Source organism: Numenius arquata, chromosome 9 (assembly GCF_964106895.1).
Source record: "Numenius arquata chromosome 9, bNumArq3.hap1.1, whole genome shotgun sequence".
Taxonomy (NCBI): Eukaryota; Metazoa; Chordata; class Aves; order Charadriiformes; family Scolopacidae; genus Numenius; species Numenius arquata.
The window spans coordinates 11896776-11920049 of NC_133584.1; the positions used below are offsets into that span (position 1 = coordinate 11896776).

Below are 23274 nucleotides of genomic sequence, written 5' to 3' on the forward strand. Positions count from 1 at the left end.
GCCGGGCTTTCGGCAGAGGCAGATCCCCATGGTTGGAGGATGCAGTAAGCAAGGCTTGCAACCCTGCTTCCTCCTCACACTGCTCTTCTGTCCTCCCAGGGGCACATGTCCTCCTCCAAGGATGACATGGGACCTCATTCTGGTGGCACCAGGACCTGCCTTGCGTGCAGCTGCCTTCTGCCCGAGACCTGTCGGGATGCAGGTGAAGGCTCAGCCCCTCCGGCTGCATCCCTCAAACCTGTGTCTCGGTTTGTTGTTTTAGGTTGGGTTTTTGTTTTTTAATCTGCTGGATTTGGTTTTATTTTTTTAATGTGGTTGTTTGTATTTTTAACTGTGTTCCCCCCACCCAAGGAGGTGCTGCTTGAAATGCCTCTTTAGGGCACATGCGATCTGCTTGGGACTCACCAGTATAAAACCTCCAGGGCTGTCCTGCTGCTGGTTCCTCACCCCTGGATGGACCTGGCATTTGCCAGGTGTCCCTGCTCCCAGCAGATCTCCTGCTCTCCTTGGGAGAGGGGTCCCTGAGCCAGGCAAAGCCTCGAGTCCTTCCGGCTGCAATGCAGCGGGGTGACCAGGCAGCCTGCTTGCGTTGGGGGGGTGCATGGGGGAGAGGGGTTTGGCACTGGGGTGCTGCAAAGGGTCAGTCCCTCGGTGATGCAGAGCTACCTGCCATGACCGATGGCTCCATGGGGTAGGACCTGGGGGTACAAGGTGAGCTCTGTGCTCTGGGGCTAGCGGTTGGTCGAGGAGGTGCCTCTGCATTGCAGGGGGATGCTTTAGCCCATGGCAGGGGCGAGTGTCCATCACCTGTCATGGGTGGGATGTGGGGTGGCAGGGGGGTGTTTGGAAGGATGGTGTGGCCTGTGTACGTGCGAGAAGGGTGTTGAGGGACCGGGGAGCAATACACTGGCAGAAGGCATCTAGGGGCAATGGCTCTTGCAGCTCATGCCCTGGCTTGAGGCTGGGATGTGACCCCTTATAGGCTGTCCCTGGGTGGCAAGTTTGAGGGGGCAGGAGAGGTGGCCACGGGGCTTGGTTGGGGAGGGTGGCCGCAGCCTCACTGCTGAGGGCCCGGATGCTGCATGGCAGCATCTCTCCCCTGCTCTGCAGCATCCTGACAAAGTCAGGTCTAGCCCAGGAAAGGGGGTTCAGCTCCCAATTCGCTCCCCCATGGCTTTTGCCTCCTCCTGTTTTGCTTCTGCTTGCTTACCCCAAGGGAGCAGCTGCCCTCCTGCTCCCTCTCAGTCTCTGCAAGTCCTGGGGCTGCCAGATACTGGTCCACCTTGGTCTTGCCTTCCCCCATGTGAGAAGCCGACAGAAGACTGAGACCTAACACCCCAAACCCAAGCCGAGTCCTCTCGCTGCTGCCTGGAGCTGGCACCCCAGTCCCCTGAGCAGCACACCTCCGTCCACCCTGTTTTGTTTGAAGCACTTTAATGTCATGGGACTGCAGCTGAGGGGCTGCCCCCATCCCTTTCTAGAAGCACTGAGTACCTGTAGAGAAGAGGGAAGGGATTTGGGCTTATTTATGGTTTCCACCCTCCGCCATGGACTTTGTCTGGAAGCAGCAGGACTTGCAAACCCAGCGGAGGTCTCCGGGGCAGGGTTGTGCCCAGCACTGATGCTGCTGCCCAGCACTGACTGCTACGAGTAACACTGGAACTGGCCAAGGCAGTGAGCTCTTTGTAAGGGAGAGCGAGGGGCTGCCCTGGATGTCAGCAGGAGCCCTCCCCCTGGGACAGTTGCACACTGTAGCAATGAAAATGCCGTCCCTAATAAACTAAGTTAATGAGGAGCCTCGTTGTGTTGTGGCATCGTTTCAGGTGAGGTAACAGTGTGTACCCCCCCGCTTGGGGGTCAGTGCTGCAGTGCCCATTGGCCCCCGGGGCAGGGAGGGAGCAGGATGGCAGGGGACACTGCAGGGGGACAACATGGGCAAGTGGTGATGCATTGCCAGATGTCACTGGGAGGGGGCTATTGTCACCAGCCCTTGACTAATCTATCTGGTTTATGGCCTCCCCCTGCAAACTGCCCCCTGGACAAGTGATACAAGCCACTAAGGGACTCTAATGCTTGTCCCCTTCCTGTGCCACCTACTGCTGGAAGAGGGACCAGGGGCATGGCCTTGGCTGCCCTGTCTCCGTTTCCATCCCTGTCCCATGCAGACTGGCTCTCCCCTCAGCAGCGGCATGCGTCACCCCATAAACACAAGAGATAGAAACCGTAAATTTTAAAACAAACTGTTGAAGGATGCACATACTGGCTCCACACGGAGTGAAACAGGGCTTCCCTGGGGGCAGCGCAGCGTGAGGAACCAGTTTCTGGGGGCTTTTTCCCAGAAAAGCTGTGCTCAGCCTAAACCTAAGCTGTGGTTAGCAGCAGCAAGTGTGAGTTGGGCTTCCTCCTGAGCATAGTGCTTGTAGAAAAGGCTTCTGGTTTCACGCTGAGGAGGGACTCTTGCAGCTTCCAGCAAACCTATGGCAGCAGGAGGGGCTCCAACAGCAGCGCCAGCACAGCAGCTCGAGCAGGGGGTGATGGCAGAGGAAAGACCTGCAAAACCCCATGACTTGCCACTGTTACAGTGAGCCCCCAGCACCTGGGGTGATCCCCGGCCAGGGCACCTTGGCAAAGGTACATCTGTCCCCAACATAGAGGGGCACGAGCAAGCTGAAGGCACACTGTGCCCGTCACTGGGAGAGCGTGCGGGGGGCGTAGCGACGCTCGAACTGGGCCACGTCGAACTTGCGCTTGCAGCCGGCGTAGTTCATGTAGCGGATCTTCCCGAAGATGGCCCTCTCCGCCCAGCCCTGGTCGTGTATGCCGCAGATGGACCAGAGGCAGCCTGCAGGACATGACATGGGGACGGGGCGTCAGCTCTCCCCCTCGCTTGGAGGCATCCGGAGAGCAGGTGGGATGTGGGTGCAAAGCAGGATGGGATGGAGCATGGGCTGGGTTGTCTGCAGAGCCCTCCCCACCACCGCAACCTTGGCCATCAGAGATAAGACCCCTCACCCCATGGCACCCCATCCTGCAGCTTGCCTACATATCCGTTGGGGTCTCTCCCGTCCAGCTCGTAGCGGTCATTGAGGTAGATGGCAAACTGCAGGGCCTCCTCGGGCGAGTGGGTCCACTCCAGGATCTTCTTAGCCCAGTACATCCGCAGGAAGCCATGCATCTTGCCCTCCCGGACCATTTGGAGCTAGGGGGACAGAGAGCCACAAGGGTCAGTATGTGCCAGCTCACCTCCACCCCTCGGCATTTTGCAGGAGTTACGCAGGGCACTACCTGGGCAGCGTTCCAGAGTGGGTCATGTGTGGTCCCCTGCTCCAGCTCCTGCAGCTTGTAGAGAAAAGGTCTCTTGTCTTTGGCGTGGAGCTTCAGGGTGGTTTGTGCCCAGTCGTAGGCACCTGTGAGTAAGAGAGATGAGGAGAAATGCTGAGCAACCCTCTCCTGCGGGGCTCCGAGTAAAGGATGAAGAATTGGGCTACTGAGGGCACCATGCCCTGGGGGCACCAGCCTTGAAGAGGGCATCCACCAGCTCCTCTCCTACCTCCAGGAGATATCAAATCATGGCACATTAGTCCCCCCGCAGCCCCCCTCCTAGCAGAAACGGGATTGCCAGTTGGGTACCAGCCTGGCCCCCAGCATTGCCCACCCGACCTGGGATGCTACCTTGCACGCTGTCGTAGTTCTCGTTGTAGTAGCAAAAGTTTTCAGCCAGCTCCCGCCGCACCACAGCCTCCTCCACGAATGCATCCACTGACTCCTTGTACTTGGCCCGGTGCTTCTGCACCTCCAGGATGGCTCGTTGGGTGGAAACCTGGCCTGGGGACATGGGGAGGGAGCAAGTCAGGCTGCTGGTCCTAGCCACTGTGCTTGGTCCTACTACAGAGTGGGAAGCCTGGGATGCTCACCGAAATGGAACCACGGGGACAGGTTGCTGAGCGCTGCCTTGTTGGGATCATTCCGGTGGGAGCCGAAGGATTTCAGCCGCTCCGTGATGAAGGACTGCAGCACAGCCAGCCCCGCAGCTGTGCCGGGGGTCGCCCACTCCACCTCCTTCACGGTGCGGTCCACCTCCAAGCTGGAATAACAGGCCTCCCAAGCGATGGGCTGGGTGGCAACCAAGTAACATGAGTGTATTTGCAGATGCTCTTCAGCCAGGGCTGCCCTGAGTGTTATGCCCCCCGGGTGTCCCCTGCCAGCAAGTCCCCAGCTCATGCCAGCTTTCTCCTCTTAACCAGCCCTGCACAGCAGAGATGTGGGAATTGAATAAATGAGGTGGGAACCTCCCTTCCCCAGGGCATCCCCATCTCCACACCACCTGTGCATGACCTCAGGCAGGTCATTGTTCCCTGCCATCCCCTCCCATGAAGTAGCTGTGAAACTTTCTGAGACTGGCCGCGAGTGGGTGTGGAGTGTCTCCTGCCGGTACCTCTGTTGGACAGGACGGGGCATACGGGTGACGAATGACAGGGGGGAACTCGGTGAGGAACTCAGGGAGCTGAGCATGGATCTTGCCCCGGATAGTCCTGGCGCTGTACTCCTGCTTGGGGGAGGTAACCCAGCAGGGCACGATGTTGTGGGCATCAACCTGGGAAGCAAAGTCATGGAGGAAGATGTGAGAAGCAGAAGCAAATGGTCCTGATGATACGACACACACACTCCCCGCTCAGGTCACTCCAGCACACCTCTGCAGGAATAAGACACAGAAGACAAGTTTTTCTCAAGGCTCACCAGCCAGTTTTCCCCTCCCGGAGCATGGGCACCCACCTGAGCAAACGGCACATCCTCTGGCAACAGCTCCCTGACGTCCTCCACCCACTGCCGGGGAAGGCGAAGGGGGCAGAAGTCTGTCACCAGCCCACCCACGCCACGCTCCACCACAAACGCAGGCAGCACATCCTTGGCGTATCCCAGCAGCAAGTGGAAGGGGATGTTCAGCTCTGCACACTCCTGCAGTGAGGGAGAAAGGGCTCTCAGATGCCTCTGCAGACCCTATCCCACCACCCTCCGCTGAATCTGCCTCCCCAGCCTTCCCAAGGAACCCTGTCCCACACAGCGTGGGCATCCCTGCAGCGCCTGTACCTCGGCCACTTCCCGCAGGCCCTTCAGCATGAAGCCATAGTGGCGGATGGTGGCATCCAGGAATTTGGGCACCAGGCAGAAGCAGACATGCAGAGGCAGCTCCTGTTTGAGGGCCAGGCGCTGGGCATAGAGGAAAGCCCAGTTATCTGGGGAGAGAGCACACGGGGCAGTATCAGGGGGATGCTTTGCTGAGGTGAGGGAGACGGTGTTTTGCAAAAGGAATCCCCCCAGTCCCCTGCAGAGGGGAGACTGGCTCCAAGGCCTACTGTGGGAAGGGGCCAAGGCTTTTGCCACCCATGGGAGCTCTGTTTCCTGGCCCACTCCACCAGCTGGTTCCCACCTTGCACCCGCTGGTCCCGGGACATCCAGTAAAGGATGCACCGAGCATCATCCTTCAGGTCTGAGCCCTGTGAGACGAGGCGAACTCGCTTTTTGTTGTACTTGAACTCTTGCACGGACGGGGCCGCCCTCCGCCGGGCCTCCTGCATCGCCTCCTCTTCCTCCTTCCTCCTCCGAGACACGCGCGGCAGCTCCGTGCCCTCAGCCTTTCTCTTCCCTTGCCCCCGCCGCATCTTTAGGGCTGCCCGGAGCAGCGTGGTTGCGTGCGGCCTCTGAGAGGGGAAACGGAACCGTACTGAACTCCCGGTGGCCTTCCCCGCTCCGGTACCGGTACCGCCTCCCAGAGCCCGGGGGATGCTGGTCCCCTGCCCATCCCGGTCCGTCCCCCAGAGCCCGGGGGATGCTGGTCCCCTGCCCATCCCGGTCCCCGGTCCGCTCCCGATGCCCGGGGATGCCCGTGACCTGCCCATCACTGTCCCTGGTCCGTTCCTGGTCCACTCTCGGAGCCTAGGGGTCCGGGCTCCCGGTCCCTACCTGGAAACCACGCGGCCCTCCGGGTGTTATACAAGTTGTGGGCGTGGCAAAAAGGGCGTGGTGATGGGCGTGGTCGTTGAGAAGGGGCGTGACGCCAGCACTTGGTACCGCCCCCTCGCACACGGGAGCCGGTGCTCCGACGATGTCCCCGGCGCGCCCGTGGGCGCGCCGGGGACATCGTCGGAGCACCGGCCCCCGGGAGGAGGGGGCAGTGCCCGCCGGTGCCTCCCCTCCCTGCCCCCGGGAACGAGGAAGCGGGCCCGGCCACCTTCAGCTGGCAGTCGGCAGCTTAGTTCCCTGCTGGCACCATCCCCTTGCCCTGCGTCCCCAGGTGCAGGGCCCTGTCCCCACGCGGGGAGCTGGGGAGGGTGCTGGCTCTGGACATGGCTGGGCAGAGAGGAGGGTTGCTGCTGCCCCTGCTGCTGCTGAGCCTCGCCGTGCCGGACCTCGCGCTGGGTAAGGGCTGAGCGGGATGCGATGCTCTCTGCGGGGGTGGGTGGTGAGTGGGGAGCATCGTTCCACAGGGTGGGGGGTGGGTGGCCCCGGGGTGGCTTCACCCACAGAGGTGAAACACTGTGGGTGCTGTTTGCTCTCGGGCATCTCAGCCGCATCCCAGTGAGCGAACAGGGCTGTGCTTTGTAACATAGGAGCAAAAAGCTTGGCTTTTGTCTCTTTTGCCTCTCACGTGTCTTCATCTGGGAAGAGACCTTGGTCCCAGCTGGACCCCCTTGTTGAATCGTGGTCCTTGCTGGGCTCATTGCCTTTGCTACAACCTGCCTAGCAGCACCAAAGGGCCCTGCCTGGACGGCAGCATCACCAGGATGTCGTGGGCCTGGAAAACTGCAAATGCCGTCCCGATGTTTGCACTTGACACAAAGCAAGAGCAGTGTTAAGTCAAGCACAGGGAATAAACCTGAGGCTTGTACCAGCCGAGAGCCTCGAGCTACAGCCATAGGTCCCCTTCTCCTTCATCCCTCGCAGATCTTTCATGGGTCGCTGTGTGTCTCTAACAACTTGCCCTGAGCTGCAAGATGGGATTTGTTCCTCTCTGCCCCCCGCCTCTGTGGGGCTGGTTCCCCCGTTCCTATTATTTACACCCGGCGCTATCAGTTCCTGACTATCTGCAGCAGAGAGGTTTGTGTAAACTGCTGCTGCTGCGGTTCCAGCCTGTCTCACGGTCACCAGTTCCTGCACGGCTCTTCCCGTCGGACGGGTTTGTCTGACTTCCTCTAGGGATGGGTGAAGGTGGTGGAACGGGTCTTAGTGCTGGCGCCCACAGGAGTTTGTGCCCCGAGACTGGTGAAGGCCATGGCTTGTTCCTGCTTTGTCAGGCTGGGGGATTTACGTGCCCTGCCTTGCTGATGATCATGTTGCTATTCAGGGCATCCATGTGCCTGATCCATGCAGGATGGAGAATCCCCGCTCCCGATGCTCCACAGTTGATGTGTCGCTCGGGGAGCTCATGCTGGTGTTGATGTTGCACCGTCCCTGGCACAGCCATCGACTCAACCTTTCACTGCCAGCCCTTGCGTGCCTCACTCTCCCACCTCTTTGCAGGGACCAACATCACAGATGTGGCAGTCGGCATGTCCCCGGCTCTCCCTACCTCCCTGACACCCACAAAGACCTCGGCACTGGTGCCCACCACCAACTCCACCACTGCAGCCACCATCCCTCCCTCCAGACCTGAAACCTCCTCCCCAGAGGTGCAGATGGATGCCTTCATAGCCAGCCCCACTCTGCAGAAGGGTGGCACAGCCCACAGCACTCCCGGGTCGGCTGCCAGCACCACGGTGCAGCCTGACCCCACTCCCACAGAGCTGGGGCTCACAACCGTCACCCCAACTCCAATCCCCACGACACCCGACTGTGCTGAGACAACCATCGTCACGTCTGTGGGGACCAGCTCGGCCCTGGCCGTCACCTCGTTTGGAATCAAAGCAAGAGTACTGCCTCCCCCCGCCTCCACTCTTCTCTCCCCGACCTGGGTGGGCACCACGCTTGGCACCAGCCAAGGGCCCACTGTGACCACGCTGCTCGGCAGCACATCCCCGGGGACTGGCAGCGCCTCTTCTCTGACAGCCACTTCGGACGAGCCATCGACCACCCCGTCGGACACCACGGCTGTCCTCATGACCAGTACGGGAGCCCCTGGGAGCACCCCCACCGCCAGCCAGCCAGCGGGGACCACAGCCGGCACCAGCCCCGGTACCTCCCCCTCGGCACCTAATACCCCTAGTGCAGTGCCTCCGCGGGTCAGGGCAGCCACGGGGCACCCGTGGGGTAGGGTGACAAATCCCGGTGGGATCTCCAGCCCTGCTCCCGCCAGGCTCCCCGCTGCTTCCACGGCCGGGCCCAGGCCCCGGGGCAGCCACCCCGTCCCCACCCTGCTCCCCGCGCCCCGGCCGGGCTCGGCCTCCCCGTCACGCAGCGGGGACGGGGCGATCCCCAAGACCCCACGCTGCGGGCGGGGCCGGGGGCAGCGGGGCCGGGCCCCACGCGGGGCGGGGAAAGCGCGGGGGGGGCGTGGCCTGAGGGAGGGGCGTGTCTGCAGTGGGTGACTCGGAGTGGGCGTGGTTTGCGGAGTGGGCGTGGTCCCGAGGTGGGCGTGGCCACGCCAGGGCCTGCTGCGCGCCTGTGTCCCGGCTGTATCCCGGTGATTTGACTGTACCCCGGCGGTGTGACTGTATCCCAGTGGTGCGCCTGTACCGCAGTACTGTAGCTGTACCCCAGTAGTGTGACTGTACCCCAGCTGCTCCCCAGCAGTGTGACTGTGCCCCGGTGATGTGGATGTACCCTGGCTGTGTGACTATACCCTGGCTGTACCCTGGTGGTGTGGCTGTACCCTAACAGTGTGACTGTACCCCAGCGGTGCGCCTGTACCCCAGCAGTGTGGCTGTACCTCAGCGGAGGGGCTGTACCCCTGCTGGGCCACAGCTGTATGGCTGCGTCCCCAGTAGTGTGCATGTACCCTGGCAGTGAGACTGTATTCCAGGAGTGTGACTGTACCCTGGCATTCACCCCCCCCCCCGGCAGTTGTGCCCTGGCAGTGCCTCTCACTAGGCACCTGTGACCCAGCAGTGTGGCTGTCTCCTGGTGGTGTTGCCAGGTGTCTTCCTGCTGGGGCTATACCTGTACCCTGGTGACACTCCCCTCCAAGGCCTAAACGTGGCAGGGAGACTGTAACCTGTCCCTGGTTGTGCACATGCCCCTGGTGTCCCTGTACCCCAGTAGAGCGACTGTATCCTAACAGAGTACCTGTAGCCTAGCCTAATGCCTACAGTGTGAGAGCACCCCAGCAGAGTGCTTGTACCCTGGTGATGCCCTTGGTGCGCCTGTGCCGTGGCAGTGCCCCTGTGTACCTGTACAGCAGCAGGGTGGCTGTGCCCTGGCAGTCCTCCAATGTGCCTGTCTGCTTGTGAAGTGCCTGTACCCTGGCCCAGTGCCTGCAGGCGCCTCCGACTGGTCTTGTCCCTGACCCCGAGAAGAAGGAAGTGGCTCCAGCTGCCAGCAGCGAGCTTCAGCCGTGACATGCTGTGACACGGGGAAGTGATGCCGGTACAGACAGCCCAGAGAACAAGCCCTCAGCCTGGAGCACGCCCTTCCTGAGTGTTGCCTGTTCTCTTGGCCAGTTCCTCGCGCTCAGAGCGAGCTGTTGGCTCCCGAGGGTGTTGGTGCTGGGAGCACCGGACATCACCCCTGTGGCAGAGCACAGGGACTGTCCCAGGCAGCCTGGCTGCTTCCCCGGGCTTTCTTCCATTGACACTGTCCCTTCAGCAGGCAGAGGACTGCACGGTCCCTGGCTGCAGGGACCTGATCTGCTGCAGCGGTGGCCCTGCTGGCCTGCCCTGCCGGCTGCTTGTGGCTGCTCTGGGTCCAGCCGTGCAGCTGATGTCTGCTCAGCATCACGCTTGTCCCTGGGAGAGTCTGTGTTGGGTGGAAATCCCCCCTTCACTGCCAACACCTGGGGAGTAAAAGGACTCACCTGGATGCTCCTGCTCTGCCCGGTAAAGGAGACACAGAAACCCCTGTGCTGGGAGTGCTTGGAGTGGTGCCTGCGGGGGGGGTATTGGCTCCTGCCTGCCTGGACATGGCTGGGCAGAGAGGGGGGCTGCCCCCGACCCTGCTGCTGCTGAGCCTCGCCAGCCTCGCCGTGCCTCGCCTCGCACTGGGTAAGGGCTGAGTGGGACGCGATGCTCTCCATGGGGCGGGTGGCGAGTGAGGAGCATTGTTCCCCAGGATGGCGGGGTGCTTCGCCTGCAGCAGGCGCCTGTGGGGAGGGGTGGGCGAAATGCTGTGGGTGCTGTTTGCTAAACGGGAAGCAGAGGTGGATTTACAGCTCCTCCTTTGTGTGAGGATGAGGGCCTTCAGTGCAGACACCCACCCGGGCACGGGTTGGGATTAGCCCTTTGCCCTTCTCCACGTTATTATTTAACTGGCTGCTCCCTGCAGCAGCTCAGGGAGGGAGCAGCTGCTGGCAGTTTGGGGAGTTTATGGTGGGTTTGGCTGGAAGCAGCAGGTGGCTTGTGGCTCAGTTCTCCATCCCCATGGGAGCAGAGCCCAGACTCACGGGGTTTGTGCTGCGATCACTGGGGAATCCAGCCTGGTGTCTCAAAGGTGCCTCCATCTCGCAGGCACCCCCTGATAAATGCCTGGGCAGCCAGGCTCTTTTGTCCATCCTTTTGGAGAGGGTCACAAATGCCTGGGCTTTTCCAGGGACAGCAGGCTGTGGGGTCCGTGCGGGCAGAGAGGATGTCCCACTTCCTTCAACACCCCCCCCTCCGTACAGCTTGCATGAGCTGCTGCACGTCTCTAACAACTCGCCCTGAGCTGCAAGATGGGATTTGTTCCTCTTTGGCCCCCCCTCTGTGGGGCTGGTTCCCCCGTTCCTATTATTTACACCCGGCGCTATCAGTTCCTGACTATCTGCAGCAGAGAGGTTTGTGTAAACTGCTGCTGCTGCGGTTCCAGCCTGTCTCACGGTCACCAGTTCCTGCACGGCTCTTCCCGTCGGACGGGTTTGTCTGACTTCCTCTAGGGATGGGTGAAGGTGGTGGAACGGGTCTTAGTGCTGGCGCCCACAGGAGTTTGTGCCCCGAGACCGGCGAAGGCCATGGCTTGTTCCTGCTTTGTCAGGCTGGGGGATTTACGTGCCCTGCCTTGCTGATGCCCATTCAGTGATCCACATTTGATCCATGCAGGATGGAGAATCCCTGCTTCTGATGCTCCATGGCTGATGTGCAGCTCTGGGTCCCTCAGGGAGCTCATGCTGGTGTTGATGTTGCACCGTCCCTGGCACAGCCATAGTCTCAACCTTTCACTGCCAGCCCTTGTGTGCCTCACTCTCCCACCTCTTTGCAGGGACCACCACCATGGATGTGACAGAGACTGTGTCCCCAGCTTTTTCTACCTCTCTGACATCTGTGGAGACCTCAGCACTGGTGCCCACCACTGACTTCACCACCACAGGCACCATCCCTCCCTCCAGTCCTGAAACAGGAGCCTCCACGCTGGAGACATCCCTGGGGACTGGAAGCCCTTCGCCTCCCACCGCATCTTCCCCCACTGCACCAGCATTGACAGATGCTTCGGCGGAGTCCTTGATAACCACAGTGGACACCACAACCACCTCTGATACCAGCACAGGGAACACCCGCACTCCCAGCCAGCCTGCTGAGACCACGTCTGGGATCAGCTCTGGTACCTCCACTGTGACTGTGGAGCCAAGCCCAGGCACCTCAACAGTACCCGAGACCTCCAGTTCAGCCACGGGTGAGTGCAGCCACGAGATGTCCAAAGGGCAGGCTCAGGGTGACAAATCCTTGCAGTGACACTGGGCATGTATTTGGGTGGCTTCTTGTAAGTGGCTTCATTTAGGCTTGGTCTGTCCCCAGCTGCAGGACCACCCTGCACCTCTCTGCAGACAGTGCTAACATAACATTGCTTTGGCCAGGCACGGAGCCCTCTTCCCCCACCACCAACTCAACCCAGACTACAGACGTTACCTTCAGCACCCCTACAGACCTGTCAACGACGCTGCCAGTCTGCCCCACCACCACATCCAGCACCAGTAAGTGCAGCGCCCCATGGGCATCGCCACCTCCCCAGCACTGGTGCCTTTGGGCTTCCAGGGGCCAGTGCAGGGGGTCCTGGAGCCCCACTGCTTTTGGTCTGCTCTCAATATGGGGACATCGATTCTCTCTGGGATGTGTGGTTTGCTCTACAGGTGGAGTGTCGTTCTCCTGACAGTGTAGGGTGTCTATGGCATGATTAACCTGAAGGATGTCCCATGTCTGTGCCAGAGGTCCTGGGGAGAGACCCCCAGGTCCTTTGGTGCAGCCCAAGGTTCAAGAGCAATAACCAGAGCCATGTTTTTTGTCCCCAGGTGCATCTTACCTCTTTCTGTCGCTGCAGCTAACCGTGCCCCTGGAGCTGGGGAACACCACAGCGCAGGAGCTGCTGTTGTCCAAGGTGAGGTTTGCTGGGGGTGTGTGTGTCCCACTTTGCATCTGCAAGCCACAGTCCAGCCAGCCGGGGAGGGGGTCAGGCAGGCAGTGGGAGGGGAATGGCTGGGTCTCACATTGAATGTCACCTGGAGCCTTTTTAGATGAAGGGGAGACCCTCCTTTGGCTGCTGTGGTCCAGGATCAAGCCCTTCCCATGTGGGGAGCAGGGGTAGGAGACCCTCTCTGTCATGACTTGATGGTTGTCCTTTGTCCCCAGCTTCGTGAGGACCTGCAGGCGTTGTTCCCGTGTGCTGGCCTGGGGGTGGAGTGGCGACAGAAGAGGCAGACCTGACCACTGCTCCTTGCCCGGCTGGGACCTGCAGGGCTGGCACCCCTGTCGACTGGCAAGCCTTCTGCTCCCAGCTCCTTACTTCGTGGTAGTGCAGCCCTTTGGGGTAACCTGTACAGCTCCTCTTAAACCTGGGACCCCCTGTCCTTCACTGCACATCCTCAGAGGACCTCCAGTGGGCTAGAGTGCCCCTGTCCATTCCTGCAGCCTGTTTGTAGAGCCCGAGCCCTCCCACCATCCTGCACCAGACCTGCCGCCCACGGTGGGACCCCCCCCCCAGTGCTGCTGGGAGGAGGGGACCCGGCAGGGCTAGGCTTTTACAGCTGGGACTCAGCCATGAAAACCACCCTGGGGACCGATGGATGAGAGAAAGGAGACCTCAAGCCGCCGGTACTACTGTGCCCAGGGCACTCGGGGGCTCAGTGGTGGTGACCTCGGAGGATCTGCAATCTGGGGAGGCTGCGGTGCCTGAGGTCTTTCAGAGGTGCTCCCGGGGCTGTTTCACATCCAGAGTGGGCCAGGATGGAGCCTGGGGGTGCCTCTGGGAAGGAGGCAGGAGAGGAAAATCCCTCTCTACCCCCGGAGTCCCGTCCTGGGACCGGCCACACTCCTGAGCCCTGCAGCGCAGAGGGCGAGTGAAGCCAGAGCCCGCCACACCGGCTCTCCTCGTCTTTCTTGGGGAGTCGTTGACAGAGAAGCACAACCACGTCAACACGGATGGGCAGTAAAGGGAAATTCCATGTTTTTCATGCCAAAGATAATGACTTATTTTTTTCACAAGTTGACTTCCCCAGTTTTCAGCTTCGCCGTCTTAGAGGTACCAGCAAGGAAAACCGGCTGAGTCCCAGAAGCTTCACAGCGGAGAGAAGGTCTCAGGGCTGTCCCCTCTTGGCAGCGGCCACCACAGACATTCCTGAGGACAGTTCAGCATTCCGACAGGCTGGGGGTCCCTACTTTGGTGCTCTCCACCCCATGACACCCCACAGCTGCTGAGGCAGCTGAGCTCACCATGGGGCCGTGGAAATCCCGTGGGCTGTGCTCCTTCCCTGTTTTTTTCCAGTCCCAAGCTAAGGAGACAGCCACAGCGTCTGTCCCCCTGCAGCAAAGTCATTTATTAACTGATTAATTAGCCAGATAAAATCCAACCAAAGCAATTATTAGCCTAAGCAAGTCACCTCGCTGGGAGATTGAAAACTGAAATAATTAGCAAAATAGCCATGTTGCTTGTCGGGGCTTATTTTTGGCTGATCTCTGCTCCTCGCTGGCAGCCTCTGCCGGCGCAGGGAGGGTTGGAAGGGGGTGCATGGGGCTGTGGGATGCCAAACCTGGGGCTCTGCGGGTTGTCACCCGGCTGGGAAGGTGCCAGCAGCTGGACAGGATGGGGAAAGGCACCTTGGGATCAGCTGGCTGCCTGCCAGCTCGCAGAGTCTGGGGGAGGCTGGGCTGGGGCTGGAGGCTGAGCCCAGGCAGTTCGTCAGGATGCTCCCATTTGGGATGCTCTTTGCATCCCAGGGTTGCCCCTTTGCTCTCTAAGATGCTGCCTGGCTTTTGGAGGCTTCATGGAGCTGTTGGCACCAAGAGAGGTCCCTTAGCACCCGGGCAGGGAGCTGGGGAGCAGGGCAAAGCCTGCTGGAAGGGGTCCCTGCGCCGGAAGCCTGGTGGGACGCTGGGAAAGATGTCCTCGTGCTCTGCCTACGCCGTGGAGCTGGGCCAAGAGTCCTCCCACACCACATCCCACCGGGCTGATTTCTCCGGCTGTTGAATTCATAACTTCAGACCCCAGGACATGGCTGTGGGCCAAGGCCAGGGTAATAGAGCCAAACTGCGTCACAAAGGGAGGAAAAGGTCCTGAAGTGCTGGGATGAAAAGGTGACCGGGGTACTCGCTGTCCTCTGCCGGCACAGCTGCCTTCCACCGTTATCATGGTTGGGGGGTGGTGGTGGGGAGGAGATGCTCTGGTCCTGCTGAGCCCGTCTGCCCCCCAGCCTGGGAGGGAGAAGGGGGGACATGGTTCCCATGGGGATGGTGGGCACTGCTCTGGCACTGGGGACAGAGAGCTCTGACAGGCTCCTGACCCTACCCACTGGCTACCACCTTCACCCCACGGCTGCTTGCCTGCCGTGGACCCCTGACCAGAGGGGCCTGGAGAGGTCAGATACGGGTCCTGCTGTTTTCCCAGCCCGTAAATCGTTTCTCGGACTCTTCGCTGTAACCTTCGCCCATCTGTCAGCGTCCTCCTGAGGAGCAGACCCTGTGCCCAGTGACACCATCACCTTCAGAGGGCTCAGCAGCATCACGGGGTGCGTGTCTTGAGTCACCATCCCCTTGTGACTCAGGTGTCCATTCCAGTGTCCCCCTCCCCTTCACCCCTGCTGGTGGCTATAGCCTGGCTCCCACTGTGGGGCAGGAGGGTGTTGCAATGCGCCAAGTCACCCAGAACCTGCAGGTTGATGGATAACCCGGTTACCTCCACCACCACTCCTGAGCCCTCTCCAAATGCCCTTGCCAGGAGGCCAGAGTGGTGCCAGTAGGAGATGCCTGGATCTCCGCAGGGCTGGAACAACCAGCCCATTAATTCCAGGAAGGCTGATAAGGTGCTGTGCCGGGCTGTGCCGGGCCATGCCGGATGGTGCAAAGCCCCCGGGCGCTGAGATTCATGGCATTGCCACCCCCTGGCTGCAGGCTTCCGAGGGTCTCCGGTGCCCATCCCATGCTTTGGTCCTTGACAACCATGGATGACAGTTATACTTGCAGAAGCCAGCAGCTTGCTGGGACCTTGGTGTCAGGGGCAGCAGAAGGATCAATGAAAAGCCCCTTCCCAGAGTGGGAACAGGGCACCATCCCTGAGATGAGGGATGACCCATGGTTACTACAGGCTTTCCCGGGACGGCCTGCCAACACTGAAGCTTGGTTGGTCACCCTCATGACTCTGCTGGAGGAGCAGTCGGGAGACAAGGCTTTTTGAGGACAGCATGGGCTGAAGGAGTAGGCACCAGGGTCTCTGGTTGGTGCTGGTCCCAGCACATCACAGGTAGGAGCTTGCAAGTGGGCTGAGGATGAGGTGGGCTGAAAGCACCTTGCTTCAGCAGCTATTTTCCCCTATGCCAAGCAGCACGTTTGCAATGATACCTGTGGTTCGCACCATGTTTTGCACCTCAAATACAATCTGGAGCAACTGTCTCCAGCGTCAGCACATATTCCCCACGAGGGTGGCTTTCCAAAGCAATATGGCATCATCAGCACGGGCAGGACCGACTCTCCCATAGTGGGTTTGCATCCCTCTAATCCTTCATCAACCCATGTGTGGTGGCCGCTCGGGTGGTCACTGGGTGGGCAGTCACCCCATGATCCACAGCGCTGGTTGCACGGGCCCCCAGTGCACCTACAGCTTTGCCCCCATGCTGGTGTTTTGGTCAGATGGGCGTTTGTTCCAGGAGAGCGATGCTTTCCCCTGATTTACCGTCTGTGCCCTGTTCCCTCTGCCGGGGGTAATGCGTGGGTTTACAGGACCGGGTTTTGTCGGCCGTGACTTGGCCTCCTCTGGCATTTCCTCTGTTGATGCTGCACGGCTGGTGGGTCGGGGTGTCCCTCGGCGTGCCCTGCCACTGCCGCCTGCCCGATGGAGGCTGGCTCCGGCGGGACACTGTGTACTGCCTAACACCACTAATCACACTTTGCAGGAGTCGCCTGCGGGCGTTTCTGGTTAAGAAGTGTTTAATTGCCTACAAAACCATGTAAGTGGTGGGGGTTTGCATAATGCTGTTCATGGGGGAGCTGGCAGGAGTTTTCAAGCGGGGGAGGTGGGAATTGCTGCTCCAGGGGAAGGGGGGAAGGGGAGACATAGGGGTGAAGTGGCCCAGGGGATCCCCACAGTAGGGGAGGGGATCAGGGACTGTGCCTTTTTGGGCTCCAGCCTCTACGGATGCGGGTCCCACCTTGCAGAGGAACTTCCCTGACCCATTCACCCCCTCCCAGCACCCTGGCTCTGCTGTACCCATACTGAGGTGCAGGTTTAAAATCCCACTGGGGCATGCTGGGGCTCTGGATGGGGATCCCCAGTGTTCCCAGTTGCAGCTGAGGGCTGGCGTCTTGGCTGACACGCCAGGGCCTGCCCCCAGCCATACTTCTCCCTTCTTTATAACCTGCCTCTGCTCCTGGGTAAGCCTTGGGCCAAGTGAGGACTTGCATCTGGCCTTGCCCTAGGCTGAGACACAGCTCAGCTACTGATTTTGGTGCCCACGGTGCCCCCAGGAACCATGAGGAGGCTGCTGTGGGTAACAGGTCCTGTGGGGTCTGTGGGGTGGTGGCCATGCCACCGTTGGCAGTGCCAGGTGCTGCTCCAGGCTTGGCTTCCCCAGCTGGTGCTGGTGGTCCAGGCAGCTGGTCCAGGCTGTGTCCAGGTCCCCCAGGGAACGGGGTCCCTGCAGGGTGGCCTTTGGGTAACCCCCCAGCTGAACAGGGCATCCAGTCCTTGGGAAGGGGAGGGCTCAGCAGGAAGGGAATGGTGACAGGGACATTGAAGGGAAAGCACCGGGGGCGGGAGAGGACGGTGGCTGTAACCTGCCTCCTTCTGCCATCCCTATAAATAGGAGGGAGCAGGAGCAGGATTGCACCTGCGGGACTCCAGCTCTGCAGGAGAGGCAGGCAGGGAGGGACGGACTGAGCTGCTCCTCACTGCTCTTGCCTCCCTTTGAGCTTCCCAGTGCTTTGCCTGGGTGAAGGCCCGAGGCATGGGGACCAGAGGATGGACGCTTTCCACCTTCATGGGATGCTGCATATGGATTCTGCACGGTATGTCCTATATTTTTCTGCTAGCACGTGTGCTACCCGAGCCCTTGCAGGGCACAGCAGGTACACTTGTGAGATGCTTTTTTCCCCCCGGCTGCACTGGAAACTCCTCTTAGGACCAGTCCTTGCAATACATTGTAGCCAAAAAACCAGAAAAGTGTTTTATAGAGCAGGCACCACCCTGAAGAGCTGGTTGCAGGCGTGGACCCGTGGGAGAGGTGAGAGCCCAGCCCAAGTGCCTGCGTGCAGCCATGTACCCCTCCAGCAAGGGAGCAAGGGAAGCCAGACAGCAGAGCAGGGCTCCAGGGATGCTCCCATCCCTCCCACATCCCAGGGAAAAGCAAATGCCAGTGCTCCATGCTGGGGCCCCTTTTGCACAAGCTTCCCTTGAATGGGTGTCACGGGGTAGATGACGTTTCCTGCTCTGCATGGAAGAATTAAGATAAAACACGGATTTACTGGGGTGGAGTGTGCCAAACTAACCTGGGGGGACTTGATTGATATGCTTTGTTTTCCCTGAGACGGGGAGGGAGGTGGCTGAGCTCCTCTGGCTGAGGAGGGTTGGTGCAAAGAGCTTATTTCAGCCAGGGAAGATGGCGAGAAAGCAGCAGAAAGGGAGGGTGGAGGGGGGTTTGGAGGAGGATGGACCCCTCGAGGGCTGGTCTGGCATAGGAGACAATATTCATTAATGACACTAGCACAAGCTATCCCTAAGCTCAGGAGCTGAGCCGGCGGTGAGGTTGGAGGCACCTCCGCTGCAGGGGGATCTGGCTGCATGGCAGGGGGAACCTGATGAACCAGAGCACCGGGATGGGGAACAGGCTCGGGCTGTCAGGCTGCAGCGAAACCTTGCTGGGTCTCACCCTCCGGGTACCCTTCATCTCCCCTAATTGCAGCCGCCTAAAGCCAAGTGTCAGCAGATCTGCCTGGCTCCTCCTGGAGCCAACGGCGTCAGCTTGGTCTCCCCAGAGCCCGCATCCCTGTCCTAAATATAAGACTGGGTGAAACGTCACTCATGGGTGCCTGAGTTTTGGGGTGGTGTCTCCTCCTTTTAGTGAAGCTCCTGGATGTGGGGCAGGATTTTGGCAGCAGGAGGAAGCAGCTGTGAGCAGGGCTTGGTCCTGGGAGCTGCTGAATTGAATATTCCCTCCAGGGGCAGGGAACCTCTGGTGCCTGCACCCAGCTTGGGGCAAGTGGGACGGGGGCAGGAGCAGGCAGGCTCCCACCCTGGAAGAGGTTTAATGAACCTACTTTAACTGCAGCGGGTCAGGAGCCGTTCGCAGCCAGGGAATGTTTCACTAATGTCTGGATGTCGTCTGCCAAAGGGCTTTGGGTGAAGTGTATTTAAATGTCCCTCAGACACCTGAAAGGTGAAACAACACAAGAACCACCCCGCAGGCTCTGCAGAAGTGACTGCGCCCACGGCAAAGAGGGCTGAGGGCTCTCCTCGGGCGGCAGAGCTCCACAGACACCCCGGGGGCTAGCAACTAGACTTACTGGGCCCCAGTTCTTACCAGTGGCCAGGCGGTGCCATCCCCAGCATAACTGGGCTGGGTTGCAGCAGCTGCCTTTGCCTCCATGCTTGCACCAGCATCTCTCCCTGACCTGTGATGAGTTGTGTCCTGTCTCAGCCAGCAGCTGGGAATGCCGGGGACGCAAAAGGTGCTATGTGGTGCTGTGCCTAAGACAGCCCAGGCTGTGCTCCTCAGATCTTAAATCAGAGCCTTGTAAGGCCATGGGACAAGGCAGTAGGGTTTAAGAAGAGGCAGAAGCTTCCTGATGCTCAGCCAGAGGACATGTGTGGCTGAGCCCGGCAGGCTGCTGGCTCCGGCACCCGGTGTAATGCCCCACTTTGTGCTTCTCTACAGGGCTCAGGGTGGCTGCTGCTGTCCCTGTCACTACTGAGGGGCAATTTACTGCAGGGACAGCTTCTCCCACCACAGTGGAGAGTGAGGTGCCCAGTGCCCTCGTGATGGGCACTGTGGAGACGAGCACTGCAGCGATGAGCACTGTGGCAGCTGATGCTGAGATAGATGAGAGCATCCTCACGGGAAACTCGTCCAGCCCATCCTTCCCTCCTGGGGCTGAGCCGGGCACTTTGGTGACAGCGGCGAGCCAATACAACTCTACAGCACCACCTTTGACGAACGTGACCGAGCCTCTTGGTGTGTCTCCGGATAACGAGAGGGGTACAGCTGCTCTTGCTGCAGCCACGACTGCTGACACCATCGTCTCACAGGACCCCACTGTAACCTCAGATGCGGAGCTTGATGTAATGGGGACCACTCCCGACGTACCCCTGGGGGCCACCCCTCTCTTTGCAGACATGAAGGAGGACATCCTCGCAGCTGTGACCAGAGAAGGAGCAGAAGATCGAGACCTCACTGCCGGCACCATGTTCCTCCCCACCACCCCTCCGCCGGCAGCCGCCTGGGGGGCACAGCCATCTGCTGGCAGCCCCGTGGGTGCCGGTGTCGTCGTGCTGCCGAGCCAAGGGCTGACCACAGCCATGGGAGCTGTTGAGGAAGGTGTAACCCTGCCTGTGGATATCCAAAGCGAAGCCAGTGCCAACTCCTTGAGCCCCAGTTCTGGCAGCGGGGGGCTGCTCACGACCCAGCAGGATGGGGCAGTGAGTGGGGCTGTGGGCATCACCCCAGAGCCAGCGGAAGAAACAGCCCCAGCTACCGAGGAAAGTCCCTTGGCTTCAGAGCCCAGAGATGCAGGAGATGCAGCAAATGGTGCATTCAGCATGGCTGGCTCATCCCACCTGCCTCCGGAGAGCCCAACAGTGTGGGAAACAGTGGGAAACCCAGGCGAGCCCCCCCTCTTCCCCGACCAGGCACCTCTGAGCCCAACTGCTTCGCTGGCACCAGTCAGTGGTGGAGACTGGGATGGGCAGGGAGCTCCCGGTATGTCATCAGACACTCCTGGTTCATCCCTGTTGCTCGTAGCCAGTGAGGCACCCGCAGTGACAGAGGACATGGCCACCTCACTGCTGGCATCAAGGGTTCCCACTGATGTGCAGAATGACATGAATCCCCCAGCTCTGGCCACCGTGCTGCCCACAGAAGATGTGGGGGCTGCGGGTCTGGCTGAGTCGTCCCTGCAGCCTGCCCCTTGGCAGAGCCCCAGTGGAGAACAGCCACCTCTGCTTGCTGCTGCCCTGCCATATCCCATGGACACCTCCAGTGCTCCTGGGGCTGCTTACCCACCCGAGGGGGCTGGCACCCTGTCTGCAGCTGACGGTGGGGTAGAGACACCAGACAGTCCTGACTTTGGTGCTGTCCCAGGAGCACCTGTGTCTCCATCCCTTGGAGGGTCACAGCCATGGGACACAGAAGCTGGTGCTCCCCAGGGGGCCGATGGACCTGACACAGGCTTGAATTCACCTTTGGATGCCCCCAACCCAGTGTCTTTTGTACCTGATGGACTGGCATGGCCCCCCACTGGGGTCCTGGCTCAGGGGGCTGAGGGTGCAGACATAGCACAGGCAGGAGGTCCAGGGAATGTCAGTCCCTATGCAGATACCCAGGGTGACATGAGCCCTTCAGCCTTCAGCACTCAGCAGGATCCTGCTGATACTGGAGAGCTGCCAGCAGAAGAAACAGGGGCTTTGGTGAATGCTGAACTGTCCCCTTCATCAGCTCTTGGAGAACAAGCAGGAGCAGGAGCAGCCCCGGCAGTGGGACAACTGTCCCTGCCTGGTCCTGTCTTTCCTGGCAGTGCTGGGCTGGAGCCCAACCTCTCAGGGGCTGAAGGACCAGGGGAGCTGCCCGGTGAATTCCTCAGCGCTCCTGGTGCTGCTTACCCACCTCCAGGGACTGTGTCCATCCCTGTGTCTGGAGCAGAGACACCAGTGAGCCCTGACCTCGGTGCTGCCCAGGGAGCACCCATGTCTCCATCCCTCGGAGGGTCCCAGCCGTGGGGGACGGCAGCCGATGCTCCTCAAGGAGCAGGTCTCCCTGAAGCCAACGTACCAGGCTCTGGCTTGACTTTGGCAGGGGATGCCCCCAGCTCAGCAGCTTATGGACCAGCAGAACCCCCATCGCCTGCCCTTGGGGTCCAGCTTGGCACAAACGTGGGACTGCTGGCAGCGGAGGGACATGGAGCTGACGCAGTGGAGCAAGCACTGGGAGGAGCAGGCGGTGGGACTGGGTTTGAGCCATCCTTGATCTCCAGTGCAGGCAGCGGGACGGCAGCTGGGATGGATCAACTGCCTGGTGCAGGTTCCTTGTCTGGTCCTGCCTCTCCCAGTGGTGTGGTGGCAGCATCCTCTGTTTCAGAGGGTGATGGAGCAGGATCCATCCCAGCTGCAGCCCCTGGCCCTGACAGCCTGTCTCTGGCCTCTCCAGACAGTCAAACTGGCCCTGAGCTCACTCTGGTGCAGGGGGCTGAGAGCACAGATGTGGCACAGACAGGAAACCCAGAGAGTGGAAGTCCCTACATAGAGACAAGTCCTTCAGCCTTCAACACTCAGCAGGATCCTTCCAATACTGGAGAGCTGCCGGCAGAAGAAACAGGGGCTTTGGTGAATGCTGAACTGTCCCCTTCATCAGCTCTTGGAGAACAAGCAGGAGCAGGAGCAGCCCCGGCAGTGGGACAAGTGTCCCTGCCTGGTCCTGCCTTTCCCGGCAGTGCTGGGCTGGAGCCCAACCTCTCAGGGGCTGAAGGACCAGGGGAGCTGCCCGGTGAATTCCTCAGCGCTCCTGGTGCTGCTTACCCACCCCCAGGGACTGTGTCCATCCCTGTGTCTGGAGCAGAGACACCAGTGAGCCCCGACCTCGGTGCTGCCCAGGGAGCACCTATGTCTCCATCCCTCGGAGGGTCCCAGCTGTGGGGGACGGCAGCTGATGCTCCTCAAGGAGCAGATCTCCCTGAAGCCAACGTACCAGGCTCTGGCTTGACTTTGGCAGGGGATGCCCCCAGCTCAGCAGCTTATGGACCAGCAGAACCCCCATCGCCTGCCCTTGGGGTCCAGCTTGGCACAAACGTGGGACTGCTGGCAGCGGAGGGACATGGAGCTGACGCAGTGGAGCAAGCACTGGGAGGAGCAGGCGGTGGGACTGGGTTTGAGCCATCCTTGATCTCCAGTGCAGGCAGCGGGACGGCAGCTGGGATGGATCAACTGCCTGGTGCAGGTTCCTTGTCTGGTCCTGCCTCTCCCAGTGGTGTGGTGGTAGCATCTTCCATTTTGGATCCAGCCAGCTCAAGTGCCCTTGGAGGAGTGGCCAGTGCTCCTGGAGCTCTGCAGCCTTCCCTAGGTGCTGGGCCTGGGGTCCCTCTTGCTGCAGGAGAAGGGGCAGGTGAAGCAGATGGTGATGGAGGGTCCCTGGGTCAGTCCCAGGCTGCTGCTGGAGAGGGGCAGGCTGGTTCAGGAGCCCCTGATGGAGAAACTGGAGCTGTTCTGCAGTCTGCATCTTCTTCCCCATCTACAGAGAGATCTTCATCATTTGGAATGGCTGGGGAGGCTGGCAATGGAGCAAGCCTTCCCGGAGCTTCTGGAGCCGGCAGTGGCTTGAGCACAGGGTTGGAGGCTGCTGGCCCCAAGGAACCCCCCATGTCTGCCCCCAGCAACCAGAGTGGTGCCAATCTTGGAATTCCTGATGAAAAACTGAGCCAAGTCAATGTGGTGGAGCTGTCTGGAGGAGCCTTGGCAAATGGGGGACCTTCCCCCAGTGCCAGCCTGGGACAGGGCGCAGGAGCCATCATACAGATTGCATCAGGAGCACTG

The 23274-nt window shown here is 60.4% G+C and overlaps 2 protein-coding genes across 2 annotated transcripts; one reads left to right on the plus strand and one right to left on the minus strand.

Annotated features, from left to right (window-relative positions):
- Positions 1-2225: 2225 nt before the first annotated feature.
- On the minus strand, positions 2226-5693 carry LOC141468678 (deoxyribodipyrimidine photo-lyase-like). Its single transcript, XM_074153827.1, has 9 exons — positions 5429-5693; positions 5089-5234; positions 4774-4956; positions 4436-4594; positions 3915-4113; positions 3673-3825; positions 3286-3407; positions 3040-3199; positions 2226-2842 (listed from the first exon to the last, which is right to left on the minus strand). Exons 1-9 carry the CDS (start codon positions 5658-5660, stop codon positions 2688-2690), a joined length of 1509 nt encoding a protein of 502 aa, XP_074009928.1. The 5' UTR covers positions 5661-5693; the 3' UTR covers positions 2226-2687.
- Positions 5694-11328: 5635 nt separating this feature from the next.
- Positions 11329-13963, plus strand: LOC141468816 (uncharacterized). The gene is made up of 4 exons (XM_074154014.1): positions 11329-11733; positions 11915-12031; positions 12347-12432; positions 12684-13963. The coding sequence occupies exons 1-4, from the start codon at positions 11334-11336 to the stop codon at positions 12756-12758; spliced, it is 678 nt and encodes a 225-aa protein (XP_074010115.1). The 5' UTR covers positions 11329-11333; the 3' UTR covers positions 12759-13963.
- Positions 13964-23274: the final 9311 nt, after the last annotated feature.

Coding starts and splice junctions, on each gene's coding strand:
- LOC141468816 (XM_074154014.1), top strand. CDS start 11,334: ATGGATGTGACAGAGACTGTGTCCCCAGCTTTTTCTACCTCTCTGACA. Junction 12,032..12,346: donor CACCACCACATCCAGCACCA/GTAAGTGCAGCG, acceptor TTTTGTCCCCAG/GTGCATCTTACCTCTTTCTG. Junction 12,433..12,683: donor AGGAGCTGCTGTTGTCCAAG/GTGAGGTTTGCT, acceptor CTTTGTCCCCAG/CTTCGTGAGGACCTGCAGGC.
- LOC141468678 (XM_074153827.1), bottom strand. CDS start 5,660: ATGCGGCGGGGGCAAGGGAAGAGAAAGGCTGAGGGCACGGAGCTGCCG. Junction 4,595..4,773: donor AGGATGTGCCGTTTGCTCAG/GTGGGTGCCCAT, acceptor TTTGCTTCCCAG/GTTGATGCCCACAACATCGT. Junction 3,408..3,672: donor GAACTACGACAGCGTGCAAG/GTAGCATCCCAG, acceptor TCTTACTCACAG/GTGCCTACGACTGGGCACAA.